The following is a 14965-nucleotide window of genomic DNA, read 5'->3' as shown; positions in this document are numbered from 1 at the left end:
ATGTCTGCTGGCACTGTACTGGCACATTTTTACTTTAGTGCTTCAGGTGATATCTAATCTCAGACAGGGAAAATATGTCTGTGAAGATTTTCTGCTTCACTGTCATGCTGTTTTTCATTCACATAACAAATCAAGGTATGGCCTTTGTGCAGCATGAAAACAGGTTTTGATACACTGGCACAGGTCTACTGGATTATTTCTAGCACATAATATAGTGCATGGAATTTCTCTCCCCTTTTGTTTTTGTCTTTTAGCTCTATCCTGAAACTCAGATGTACCACAGGAATTTAAGCAAATGTGTCCCACGAGTGCACTTCAATACCCAGTGCTCTGTATGCTTAATGTGAAAGTGGGCCATCAGATGAGCTGTGAGCTGATCATGTGTACAAAAAAAAAAAAAACCAAGGGACGAGGCACTGAAGGCTGATTGTGTTCCATGACAAAGCAGCTGCAGTGACCGCAGGGGATCACGCTTGCGTCACATTAACAGGAAACGATTCCTGAATCAGATGTGCAGCAAAATGACGTATCACATTACCTAATAGTCTAGCAGAGGGAGCGAGAGAGAGAGAGAGAGAGAGAGGGAGGGAGGGAGGGTGGGAGGGAGGGAGGGGGAAAAAAGGCACGTCTGGATGACCTTGTGCACTCTGATAGCGCTGACATAACCGTGGCGAAAGACCACACTCGTACCTTCAGCTGAGGAGAAACACTGACAGAACAAATGAAGCATAGTTCAAGACAACACCGAGTGTGTGCTCAACACCCACATGGTGTGCTTGTTAGATGCACGGTCTATGAATAGCTTCAGCTGGAGGGAAATACAGGAAACATGATCCCACCCTTGACCGACCAACGCTGCTGAGTGATAACAACATACGCGAACACTGCAGGATTTTACATTATATCATAAATAAACAGTAAACAGCTTTTTAACTCATGCATACTATTGACTTCATCAGGGGTGGAACAAGCGCTGTGCAAACTCTTTATACCTTTAGCACATTTCTAGCCTGTATTGTATTTGTTTATATAGTTAGTTATTATAGTTTTACTATACTATGCATTGGTACAGATTAATTAATCAGTAATGATGTAAAACTCTCAAGGGTCATTCTGAAAGATGACTATTCATTTGAATCTGTGTTTCTGGTCCTTGTAGTCTGTTTTTGGTCTCCACCTCCTCCTACTCTTCCATCCTTGCCATGCAGTTGGCGTGGGCATTTCTTGTTACGCCTACATCAACACCTGCTCCTAGTTCCCTAATAAACACTTCAGTATGTACTGTCCACCTGCCCCTTTCCTTCAGTTTATCACCACATTGTCCATTTTGCAGCCCAGCCTTCTTGTTCCTCTCTGCCTTTTTAGGCCTTTCTGCCTGTCAGGCTTTGCCTTGTTTGTCCCGACTGCCTGCATGCTACCAACCCCAGCTCTCGACCATTGCTTTTACCCTGCCTGTTTGCCTATGATTTGCTTTCTTACTGAGCTGTTTTCATCAGTGTGAAATATCTGAACACTTGTGCCCACTGCTCACACAGGAATCCTGACCTAATCACTCTTTCACTGAAAATGCAGCAGAGGGAAATTAGCTTTCACCTTCAAGTGCTTTATTGCCCTGTGCTGACTTTAATCTAGACCCACACCCCCATGTTTTGTGCCGTAGGGGATTCCAGATGTGTGCAACATCTGTACAGGGTTTTACTTCCGCCTCAAAGAAAAAGTATATGCTCAAACTTCAACCTAAAGTCTGCCAAATTTAGCATATCTCTGAAGCAAACAGACTGTCTGCAATTAGGTCGTTCTCACTGTGTAGCTTGACAGATTCTTCTCCAAAGAAAGAGGAAAGGATTTTTTGATGCTGCTGTATCCACATGAGGAGGTTTTTTTAAAACGACTGTGACAAAGGAAAAAAAAGTATCTTTCTCTCTCATTATCAGCCAGAAAGAAGAAGAAGAAGAAGAAAAAACAGCATCAAGATATCATGATGTGCAAAGAAAAAAATCATGGGTTGTAATTACAAAGTGTCTGCTGATGTCTGTGAGGAGTTGCAACACCAGTCACTAAGTAACTTAGTGCACGCTACATCAAGATTCAGTTACAGTGCAATGCACTGAACTGCTGCCATATTAAGCAGAATGATGACACCGGCAGAGATCCTGTCAGCAGTTAATTTCCCTCAGCTATATTTAGCATGAGAGCGTTCTCATTAGTGATACTGATTAAATGAATTAAATCTAATGCAAGTTTTTTTTAATTACGTGACTGTCAAGACTTTCTCCACAGAAAGATTCCACTGTGTATTTATGAAGGAATATATTTGTGGAGGCTCATTACCAACTCTCAAAAAGCAAATGGTAAATTTAACATTAAAGTCACTAAAACCTGCACTTTTTTAAATTATATATATACAGTATATATAAAACAGTGCCCAACAGATTTTACTGCTTGCACTTCTATGCTCTCATACCAGCGGTTCAAGCGATTCCACTGCTTCAAACAGAATTGAAATACTAGAGAAGAGGTTGTTTCATTTTCCAAAAAGTTTCATGCAATATTCCTTTTATTTTTCACATCAGATTGAAAGATCCTGAGTGAACGTGTCGTCACAAACACTGAGCAAAGGACCGGAGGAATAACGGAGCCTTCGAGTGGGATCGTGTTTACTGTGCTCGCAAGACGACCAGGTTCATGAGTGATGATGTACACTGGCTTTTTTTTTTTTTTTTTTTAACTTTTTCTTGTCACATCAACATCAACATCCATTTTTTTGTTCACAGTCGCCTAGCAACAGCGTGCATGAGACTTAAATCACTTGAATGCCAAACATACAGCGTACTTGACTGCCCATGTTGAAAATATGACCTAATGACATCAATTTGAAGGCAGCACTGTAACACAGAAGAGCAGCCTGGAAAAAAACAGGCGAGCCAGCAAAACATTTAATATCAATGGACCTCAACAAGTTGGATTTCTATTAAAAGATTACTAATCTGCTTTTCACAACACAAGGACAACGGCACGAGAACAGAGGAGACGCAGTTACAAAAGAAGAAGCTTTGTGTTTTATGCTTGTTCAATTAGACTGAAATGAAAACAACACAAACTCCCTCAAGAATGAGAACACTGAAGCAAATAAACACTTAATATAAAACTGAAAGGCCTCTACTTAGAGCAGTTTTGTTATCTGGCACTTTCTTCTACAAGTGAGAAAAATAACTGGCTAAACATGAAGACATTTTAACAGTGTAGCTACACAGTTTTTCCATAGCATACATATATATATATATATATATATATATATATATATATATATATATATATGTATTAAGAGCAAAAATCATATTGTGGTGTGGAAGCCCACAAACAGCAAAACCTCTATCTATCTGCAGTATTCTGCAGCAGATGTAGACTAAACTAAAAATATAAAATTCTCCACTCACACACAGGCATAAACAACCGAATGTGATGCAGGTGCAGGACCTGTTGTGATTTGAGTGAAGGTGGGAGGGGGGGGGTCTCTAATGTTTTGCTGCTTAATGGATAAAACTCTCTTGGTTTGTACAGATTTCCACCTACATGGACTAAAAGCAACAATTCCCTCGTCTCTCCGTCTCTCTGGAGGCTGTAGAAAAACCTTCTTAGTGACAAAGGTAGAAAAAGACAAAAACTTGCAATGGAGGATTTTTCCTTTTAAAAAAAACATTTAGACCTCTCTCCGACATGTTGGTTAATTCGGTTAATACTTTCCAAATGCGTGTGTTCATGAACTGTCCCGTTAAAAAACTACCACCTCTCGTTCCGTCACTGGGTCTTATCGGTTACGTCTACCAGGCGGTGGTGAATGCAACATGGTTGACCAAAGGTAACGCCGTCAATTTGTCTCATCACTTGGAGCAAAACCATGATAAAGAGATAAGCGCCAAAGTAATTGTTCATGAATCGTAATCAAGGTGAAAGTTTGGAGTAATTGTGATATTGATTTGAAGTCTTGTCGCCCAGGACTCATGTTAAGTGCTAAATCAGTTGTGTAATGATTTCTCCAATAGCAGGTCACATATTGAACAAATCATAGCTTTCACTTGACTCTAGTTTGAACAATCATGATGATGTAATATAATCAGACCCCATCTTACCCGATCACACACTCATAATCTGTAAAAGGCCTTTAAAGCTTCTTGTTTTCAATCTATTTTACAAGAATAATAAAATACAGAGCAAAAAAAACAAACAAACACTGTCTGAAATGACGCTGACATTGTCTGTGTGACACAATACCCTGGAAACTCATTTCCCTTCCTTTAACATCAGGCTGGCTGTCTAAAAAAGGTCATCCTCATCATCCGCTGATTAGAGAAAAGGCACAGAGCTGAACAAAGCCACAGTGACACGTAATGAAGGCCTCAACGCTCGACAAGGCTCCACAACATTGTTGTGGGGATGCATTGGCACCGGGCAGCGCTCCAGTTTTCTGGTATAATTAGTCCATTTATAATAGTGGCAGAACTGAGTGTAATTCATTTTCACTACTTAAACCTGTCATTTTTTACAAAACGGCAGCGATGTAAATAAACACGTCCGCACCAGAGGCAGAGCTCATTAAACCGTGCGGTCGTGATTAGATCTCTGCGACCTGAAGATCCTCTTTTCAAATTCTGACTTTGATTATTGATTGAAATGATATTTTTCCACCTCGGGAGATGACAGTGAAAGGCCTAGATGACCTTTCTCTGACTCTGCTGCTACCTTTGTGCCGGGAGAGATGCTGTGGGGATGTCATGCATGCTAGAATAAATTGTCCTGAAAAGGCCTTGCCATCTGCCACCACCACTTTGACCTGGATGTCCTTGGTGCCTTTGGCATTTCTGCTGCTAATCCCAACCATAAAACCTGTAATAATCACACTGAATGGGGAAAATTAGACAACAGCAAGAGAATTGGCTCTAATTTGCCCTACTGCAACGATCCCCTTGAAGCAGCACAAATAAATCACTCCTTGAGGGCTAATGGCTTCTGCAGGAGCCCGCGCGGTGAAAGCAGAGATAGAAAACATCATGCTCTCATTGTCTTCTTCATCCCCTCTAATTACTGGACAGTGCCCCTACAAGACAATGACTCTGAGAGCGTTTATTGCTGTGTTAAAAGGAGATGGGTTGAAATATCAAGAGCTATGAGTGACGTCAGCTTGTCAGCGACCCCCCCTCTAATCCTTCAGATCGCTGCTGTGCCTGAGAGCATGTGACGGGAATAAGGTCCGGTGTCAAATCAGTGAACTTGCTATGATCTCTCAGAGGGAAAACAAGGACTGGGGCAGTAGAGTGCTGCAGTTATTCCTTTCTGTCTGTTAAGACAGAAAATTGTTCCACTCGCCAAACCTTGCGACACTGAAGACAAACCATGGGAGTCATGCTTGAAGAAGCGAGGCCCCTGAACTGATGTTCAACAGCCTCACTGGGAGAAATACATTCAGTGTGTTCAACATAACTTTTGGACACCTTTAATGCACAGTAGAGTCAGTCCTCATTTAGGATGGCTAATTTCTCACAGATTGATGTTTTAACCAAGTTAGCTGCATGGCTCTGGGAGTAGCAATGCTAACCTACTACTTTCAGTCCAGGCTGAATTAGCTCAGCAGCTACGCTAGTGGATGTGTTGCCATGAAATTTTGTACAGACATTCATTGTCCCCAAAGGATGAAACCTCCTGAAACCTTTCCTCTAGTTCCACCATGACGTTGACATTTGTGGTTTTCATATTCCCATCAGCCTCAGCTAGCAGTGTAAGCTAGCTGCAAGGCTCTAGGGGTGGCTGTGCTAACCCAAAACTTTCAGACCAAATAACCCAACAAGCGATGCTAGTATATCCACTGCCATAAATCTTTTTTTAACAAACATTAATGGTCAAAGGATGAAGTCTCCTGACGTTGGTGATCCTCCAGCGTTTCCTCTAGAAACCACCATGACGTTAGCATGTGTGGTTTTCAAATTCCCATCAGCCTTTGTTTAGCTAAAGTGAGTTGACATGCTAAATTAGGACTGTGAGTCTAGTCAGCATCAGCATGTAAGCATTTTCACTGAAAGCATGTTGCACATACTAGCATTCATATTTGTTACAGCTTGAAGTTATTATACACAAACTCTCTTCTTTCTCTTTTTTTGGCAAAATGTTTCACACCAAAACTTCATTCTCTTGAAGTTTCTGACAAAATTCTTTGATGGACAACAACTGAGATGCACCCACATTGACTTCTGCTCTCGGTATTTCATATCACAAAGGTTGTCATCTCTGAGACATGCCTGTTTGTAGTTAAATGCCAGCTCCACAGTGAATGCAGACTGGTTTCCTAACACAGACAGGTTCCAATCCATTGTTCTTGATAGGGTTCTGGTGCTTTCTTATCACTGCCATTTCCTCCGACAATAACAGGAAGGCCAGTGATGTAAGGTCTTTTCATCCCGCTGTGACCTGACAAGTCAAGTGGGAGCTCTGGAAATAAACATCCCTGTCTGTTTCCTCCCAGCGTGCGTCTGACAAACTCTGCGACTCGGCAGCTAAAATGCCCACTCCCAACACGAGACAAAACTACCTTTTCATTAGCAATTATAGTGTTTTCATCAAAGTGGCAGCAGCTGAAAAAAGGGGAAGCCTGTAATGTTGCCTCTCTGTAATGGCTCCTGTGTGAAACTATCATTACTACTCCTCATGCCATTACAGCTGCCAGCCGCTGACTGGTCAGATTCATGCCACAGCAGCATGTGAATATGCATCAGTCCCCCAGCATACAGGTCGAGGTCAGGACTGAATCACTGCCTCAGCAAACGACAAAGATCAAATAAGGCTGAATGCTGACATTTTACAAAGATGGAGGACGTTAGCAGCACACCTAAGCCCCTTTGTATAATTCTGGATTTGTAAGGATGAGAGATGGATGGGAAAACTCTGGGTTGTATTGTTAATCCGTTTGCCTGTTGCAATCTTAGGCTCCTTTCATTAACTCTGCATGTTATAGCACTTCTGCACGCAACAGATTGTGCATCAGTAAAGCTTGACTGCCTTGAAGCATTAAACTTTAGCGAAGAACAAATTGCAATTGCAATTGAGCACATGGTCCAAAATATAACTCCCTGCAGCAGAACATGATCAATTGTGGCTAATTACTTGGATTCCACATAACAAGTGACACCTGTCAAATTACTTCCTGCATAGATATTTATGCTCCCAACAGATAATGTGTATTTATAGTACCCCTCCTCCTGTGGCTTGGAAGGGACCGGGGAGAGCTAGGAGATGCTAGCTTCAACTTGGCACAGAGGAAATAGCTATGGTGTCTCCTTGTTCTATATTTGACAGCATCCATTTCCTGTGCAAGTGCAAGGCTTGTGCAATATTACATTTCACCAGCGGATATGCATTTGATCTGAATGTAAGACTGGGAATTTTTCAGCTGGGATCTAAAAATAGGCACTTTTAATGAGAAGGTATATGGATTTAAAGTGAGTCTGTGCTTCCCAGGAGTGTATAGGGCACAGTCTGTACTTAAAGGATCGCTCTTACATTTGTACAGTTACTACCACATGCATGAGGTCAGAGGATACACAAATGTGTGTTTAAGTCACATGAGCTACAATTACATACTCCATGTCAGCTCTTTGTAAACACTACCTGTGGTGCAGCAACAGAACAGGCTGAGCAACACCATCAGAAAATATCATTAGCCCCTTAATTGCATTTTGCTTGCGCAGTGTTTGATTCCAGCAAGAAGACAACAACATGCAACCTGCTCTTATTCCTTATCAGGACACCAACCTGCTTGCAGAGCACCTGTCCAATTCAAATACAAAAGTTGTCTCCTGTCGGGCAAAGTACATTTTTTATACCAAAGCGCTTCAGGAGCCATCGAGGCTTTTTATTTACACATGAAGAGAAAAAAAGCGAGTAGTAACGAGGAGGTTACATAATATAGATGGGAATAAACGACACACAGTGTGGTGTTCATTTTGTCGGATAAATGATGGTGAATTAAGGTATGTGTCCATGAAGACCTCGCAGCAGCTTGGCGGAGGAAACAAGCGCTCCCTTCTGCAAAATGCACGCACAGAACCGCCAGACTGTACGGGTTTTTTTTTTTTTCTTCTTATTTAGAATAAGCGTGAGCTCATATTGCCTTGCAATAACGAACACGAACAAGCAAGATGTAGGAAATCCGAGCCGAGCACAAACACCTTAAATCAACCCGGGGGTTGCCAGTTCCCTGCCGAAGTTTTCAAAGCGAGAATAAAGAAAAAAACAAAGAGGAAAACCTCTGATGAGAAGCAGAAATCTGCAAAGCTCCGAGCGCCTTACCTCGATCCAGAGTGAGCGGTTGGACCACTGTCGCCATGACTGCTGTTTACTGGAGACTGGAGAGACTACAGGAGCTGCAGCATCACACAGAGAGAGAGAGAGGGAGAGAGTGAGAGTGAGGGAGGCTGGGAGTGGTTGGGAGGGGAAATAATCTACCTCCATCCTCATAATATCTCATCATCACCTGGCATTGTTTGCAGGGGAACAGCAGCTTTACGCACACGCAGTGGAAAAATATAAATGTCCATCTTGGCAGAACGAGGCGGAACAATCCACCACTCGCATAAAAGATATGGCACTTTATTCAAGCTCTTCTTCACATTAAATACATTTACAATGGAAACAAGTGAATACGTATATAAATATGTATAATATATGGGTGTATATATATATATATACATATATATGTGTATGTATATATATATATATATATATATATATATATATTTAACCCCTTGCATTAGATTAAATAGCTTGATGAAATTGGTGATATTGTATAAAATTAATAAAATGCACATCTGCTGAGGAGTCAGGTTAATGACTATTACACTACGTGGCCAAAAGTATGTGGACACCCACAAATGATGTGGAGAAAGCAGCTTTGCAACCTCAACCCCATGGGTGTCATTATGCTGCTATAACAGCCACTTCTCCTCTGGACAGGCTTTCCACTAGATTTTGGAACCTGGCTGCAGGGATTTGCTCCTATTCAGCTAGAAGAGCATTAGTGAAGTCGGTCTCTGATGTCAGGTGACCAGGCCGGGCTTGCTTTTGGTGTACCAGTTCATCCCAAAGGTATTCAATGGGGATTTGAAGTCCTGGTTCTGAGCAGGCCAGTCACGTTCTCCCACACCAAACTGGGGAAAAACATTTCCTTGCTGCCCTTGCTTGGGCCGTATATGAGGGTCTTGCCATTTTGCAACAGGAAAGAGCACAAACTTTTGCCACAAAGCTGGAGGCAAACTATTGTCCAAAGTATTGTAGTTTTCTGTGAGATTATTATTTCATGAAAGTGGGATAAAGATTCCTTGTCCAAAACATGAAAATAGCTCAAATACACAAACAAATGTGAATAGGGAGTCCACATATTTTTGACCATATCGTGCAGCTCATAAATCAGGGCAGCATGCAGGGCCAGTGTCCTCTCTAACTCACTGCGGGTGTGTAATAATTTATTGCAGACTAAATAAAAAAGTCAGTCATCAATCTTCGTCACACACCTATAACATACTAGATGGTTTCACCACATGCAACAGTGTAAACCAGTATAGCCCAGGTTTTCTCTGCTGAATCTTGCTATCATGTGTGTGTGTTTGTGCCTGCGCGTGTAAAAGCTCAGCCATGTATAATCCATCCATCCAATGCACTTCAGAGATCAGCTGATCGCATCCACGCCTGCCATTAAGGTTTATTGTGAACCGCTGAGCCATGCCCGCCTGTTATCTCCTCTCCTGGCTACATTGCGCTGCATGCAGCCTGATAAGGACTGAATGATGGTAGTGAACCTTAGTTGAAGGGCTTAAGGATTAATCCTCATGTTTATATGCTACCACAGAACGGAGCCAAACCACTGACTCCCTTCATTTACCGTAGATCTGCTGCCTAATGGTGCCTGCTGCTGTGGCATATCTCATACATGGCCAGTCATTACACTTGACAGAGGCAGTGCTCGACAAAAACAAGTAGAGAATCCCTGGTCGGGGGGGCGGGGGGCTGTTAAGGCAGCATGACGTGTCACATGGCTCACAAACCCCCATGACAAATGCAAGCTGTAAACATGAATATACACCTAAGGCAAGAGCCAATATTTAGGTTTTCATATGCACCTTTTGTTCAGGACAAAATTCACTGTATCACATTGAGTCAGTGAAATTTTTTGAATCTCATTTATCCTGCCTTGCATGGAAAAAGTCACTTCTGGCCTATACCCATTTGTGAAGCAATTACCCACACTCCTAACCTCACTTCCCTTCCAATGATCAACTATGGAGAGGGTATAATAATGTAATTTTAAAAATGTAAAATCATACATTGTTTTTTTTTTTCTTCCAATTTCAAGCATTTCTGTCATCATAATGTGCTCTGTGTTTGATTGAAACTGTTCCTAAACCTGTGCACTTTTGATCACACCGTCCACATGCTGGTGAATTCCAGCCACCCACAGTCCCACCCAGCTGCATGCAGATGTAAACTGATGGTAAGTGGTAGGCTGGAGGGGGGGATAGAGAGGGTGAGGGCTTATGAGAGCGCACAGAAAGAGGGCACAGAGAGATTACAGGCTCCCATCCATATGGGCTAGAATACAGTTCTGCTTCTTTTTTCTTTTTTTTTAAGAGGTGGGATTATGCTGCAGTGCTCTTAAAGCCCTCAAACTGCAAATAAATTGATTTCTGAAAGGCCTCCACTCGACCAGAAGAAGATGCAAGAGGCCGTGTAGATGGGACAGAAACACACGACAAGACAAAAGCTCAAAACATTAATCAGTGTCAGAGCTTCATTTGTGGGCTGCATTTCTCATCAGTGCTCATGCAAAAAAGAATTCAACTGGTGCTGTCATTAAAGGAGTAGTTCAACATTTTGTGAAATACACTTATTGACTTTCTCGTTGAGTGTTGGATGAGCGGATCAATGCCACTCTTGTGTCTGTACGGTAAATCTAAAAATACAGCCAGCAGCCGCTTTGCTAAGACTTGAAACTGGGGGAAAAAGCTAGCCTGGCTCTGTTCGAAGGTAATAATATCCACCTACCAGCACCTTTAAAATTCACAAATTAAAGGTCCAATACTGTGAAAGTATCAGAGCGCTCCGTCCACAGAGAAATGCACAAGCCTGTATTCAGGAACTGATCATAAAAACCAGCTGTGAGGACTTCCGTAACAATGTGATGTCACAACGAAACAGTAACCACCCTCAGCCATGCCCCAAGCCCCGCCCACCTGGATTGTTCTGCTTTGCAGGATTTGGTTTCTCTGCTTACCTGAAATCTGCTATATTCTTATTTGATCACCCAGAAAACAGTCAGCCAATCAGAAGAGAGGCTCGGAGCCTCCTCTCTTCTGATTGGCTCACTGACCTGTTTTTACTAGAGCTTCAGAGAGAGGCTTGAAAGAGGAGATGTAAAACAACATTGAGATGGTTTTTGGTTCTTAAAACCACAAACATATCTTCTTATGAATAACAATACTTCAAATAAAACACAGCACTTTTAATGCATTACCTTTATTGTTTGTTTAATATTTACAAAAACCAAAGCAAAAAGTACAATAAGTTGTGGTACTGGACTATTTCTTAGCAGAATGCAGTGAGTCTTCTTTGGTTGCCTTTAAAATCTACAGTACATTGGATTGCATTGGCACTGCACTGTGGGATGCTGTCATGTCTTTGTTGTGGTTCTCCAATAGACAGCAGAATTGCTTCACTAAATGAACACAGAGGTCCAGGTAATAATCATTCAACTTGTATTTATTAAAATGGGAGGTTGGATCACAAATTTTGACAACTGTAATCCCCGTGCAGCACTGACTATATGGCATGTCACGCAGGGGGGGAAAAAAATAAATCCAGAAAACAATGTGGCCTATTCATTTCATAGTTTATGTTCAGGTTTTCCTGCATGATGTGACAGGCTGTTAATCCACAGCAGTGCTGTTGTTTAGTACTAAGCCCCGTCAGGGAGCGACTGACAGATAATGAAAGTGCACCATCATGTAAACATGTGTGAGCTACTGGATACTAGACGTCTTGAAAATGGAATTCATTTTCTAACAAGACTGGTTGATGCAACAAATGTGCAATTTTCTTTAGAGGAACAACTAGAATAGCTCCATGGTGATACTCACCCACTTCTCAAAGGCTCTTCTGTACAGTTAAAAACAGACTTTCATTATAATTACCTTTTTAAAGGGCACATGAAGTGAAGGTTGACAAAGACTTTTCTTTTGCCCTGGTATGTTGACCTCTAACAAAAAAACTTTCTTTTAACCATAAGGCCACTGACGCCCCCTTCAGGGAACCAGCACCCATTCACTTTGTCAATTGGAAATAGAAGTAATGATATTGCAACTTGTCCCCTTTGTTCCACCACACACTGTAAATCCCAATTTGCTCATCAACATAACTTAGTTTATTGGAAACGGCCTGCACACAAAACTTTTAGTTTAGTACAGTTTAGTACAACAAATGTTCTGCAAATACACACAACACAGCCAAATACAGAAACGCGCTGCAAGTAGCACAGACGACAATAGAGTGTTTCCAGGGGGACACTAAAAAGTGATGAACCCGACTCGGACACACTTGTTGTTCAATGCTTTGTGACTTTTGAAGTTAAAAGCATTGGACAACAAGTGTGCATGGATGTCTTAATAATACACCCATGCAAGTGCATCCCAGCTGGGTTTGTCACTTTCTTGTGTCCCCTGGCAACATTGTCATTGTGGTTTGTGCTACTTGCAGGGTGTTTCTGTATTTGGTTGTGTTGTAAGTATTTGCATCTGTTGTCAAATTGATGAAGATGACGGCCATTGTTTGTTCTTTGTGTATTTGCATGTGTTTTCTTAAGTTGAAGTGAGTTGAGCCCTCAGGGCCACCGTACAGACTGCAGATTTCAGTCAGTTTAACACATTTTAAATAAAAATGATAAAATAATGTGTTTTAATAAGAGATTTCACATTAAGTCACATTAAGTGGGAATATCTAGTATACACAATACGTTCGTTACATAAATATAATGCTGCTGTAGTTTTTGTGAACTGATGGATTTTGAGTTTTTACAGCTCCTGAGTGATTTAATCTCTTTTCATTTGAGATGGAGCAATAAACAGAAGTATCGTCTGGTTTCGTTACAATATTAAACAGCATAAAATAAGAAAATTCAATGATGCTGTACAGCTGCTCATTTTGCACTTCAGTTGCCAATAGACTGAGAATAAAAAATAATAAGACATGCGTATTTATATTGAGCAACAGACATGTTTAAATCTCAGTGTGTAAAAGCTTTCTTGAATCCATCAGCCTCTTCTTATCATCATCTCCTGCTGTGACTGACATTAAATGAGGAAAGAATAACAATAATAATGACTTTTACCTGGACGTATATCACCAGTGTACTGCTTGAAATGATTAAATGCCCCTACTATTTTGTATCATGTTCAGTTTTAGTCAGTTAGAACAAATTCACTCAGCTGTAATGATGTATCCGTCATTTTAAACTATGAATAATGTTGACTGAAATCATCCACAAGCTTCTCAGCCCACTGCTGCATCTAAAACCCATTCAGGATGTAAAATGGTAATCATTATCTTCAAACTAATTTGATTATAAATCCATATTCAGACACTGTGGGGGAAAAAAAAATGCTGCTTGGAGATTAATCATTTGCAGATATAAACTCTGGTAATTTGCCTCTAACTGTTTTCTGAAGAGCAGCCGACTGTTTCCTGCTTAACAAAAAATTCACACTCCTCACATAAAATCAGAGAAGAGGGCAAGATGGAGGAGCTGTCTTGGTCTCCGGTTTAGGTCTGATTGGACTCTATTAGTTAGCGCTCTGTGCACGTCCAGTGCCAGAGAGTATAAGAATGATGCATATTCTGCTGATAGCATCTGCACTGTTATTTAAAAAGAGTTATGGCAGCGCCTGGGGGGTGGGGGGTGGGGGGGAAGTGATTTAACCAGACCTTTTGACCAGACAAATTACAGCATGAGAGGAGAGGGGAGGCAAGCTTTCACTGTCAGGGCTTTGATTATAGTTATACATGAATATAGATTGTGACTTACATGCTCTGTTGAAATGTGATGAAACTTAAATCAATATTATGCATAAAAAAAAAAAACAAGCACGATTTCATCATGTCTGAAAAGCCACAGGACAACTAGGAGAATACCTTGATAAATAATTAAAAATATGGACAATACACAATGTGTTTTTAGCTGATATCTTTTGTCTGTCACTTGGGACAAAGAATTTCACTGTTTATTTTCCCTTCAAACATGTAAAAGGGCAAGTTTGGTGAACCGAGTAGCTGCAAGGCGATACCATGGAGAGGCTTCCCTGGAAAATGCATGATACTGCCTGAGCTGTCAAAAAGAAAACACCGCTCTGCATGTTTAAATAGAAACAGATGACAGTGAAATATCAGATGCATGAGTTACTCAACTAGTGTTCAGGGGTCACAACGGGGGGGGGGGGGGGGGGGGGGGGCAGTGAGCTGGATTATGGGTATTTACCAGCAGCTTGGATGATGCGCAGTGACGAAAGAGATGTTACGCCAGTACCATCTGAGAGGACACAGAGCTGCTGCTGCTGCTGCCTGTGTGGGGTTTGCACAAGCTGCTGTTATGGAGAATGAGTGACTCAGCTTAACAAGAGAGGGAGGCATGTTGTTTTTCTAAATTGATTCCATACAAAATACCCAATTATGTTTAAAAAAAAAAAAAAAAAAAAATCCTCAAACAAACCCCTAAGTGCTTTTCCCTGATCAGTTTAAGCAGAGGTATTTGCATCCTTAACCGGAGACGGGTTATTGATGGGACCCCTGAGGACCATGAAAGTTTAATGCTTCCGCTTTAGAAAGGAGCTTCAAGCATTTCACAAGTAAATATCAATGACATGGATCTGTTCTTGTT

The 14965-nt window shown here is 41.3% G+C and overlaps 1 protein-coding gene across 2 annotated transcripts in view; it reads right to left on the bottom strand.

Annotated features, from left to right (window-relative positions):
• Positions 1–8483, bottom strand: part of lin7a (lin-7 homolog A (C. elegans)) — a 34919-nt gene extending 26436 nt beyond the window's left edge. For both annotated transcript variants that reach the window (XM_056367793.1, XM_056367792.1), the window contains exon 1: positions 8338–8483. In XM_056367793.1, coding sequence (XP_056223768.1) covers positions 8338–8374 — 37 coding nt within the window. In that variant the 5' untranslated portion in view covers positions 8375–8483. The remainder of the gene's footprint in view (positions 1–8337) is intronic.
• Between the last annotated feature and the right edge of the window lie 6482 nt (positions 8484–14965).

Source organism: Seriola aureovittata, chromosome 22, assembly GCF_021018895.1.
Source record: "Seriola aureovittata isolate HTS-2021-v1 ecotype China chromosome 22, ASM2101889v1, whole genome shotgun sequence".
In the NCBI taxonomy this organism is placed as follows: domain Eukaryota; kingdom Metazoa; phylum Chordata; class Actinopteri; order Carangiformes; family Carangidae; genus Seriola; species Seriola aureovittata.
This window is presented reverse-complemented; position numbering and strand designations above follow the sequence as displayed.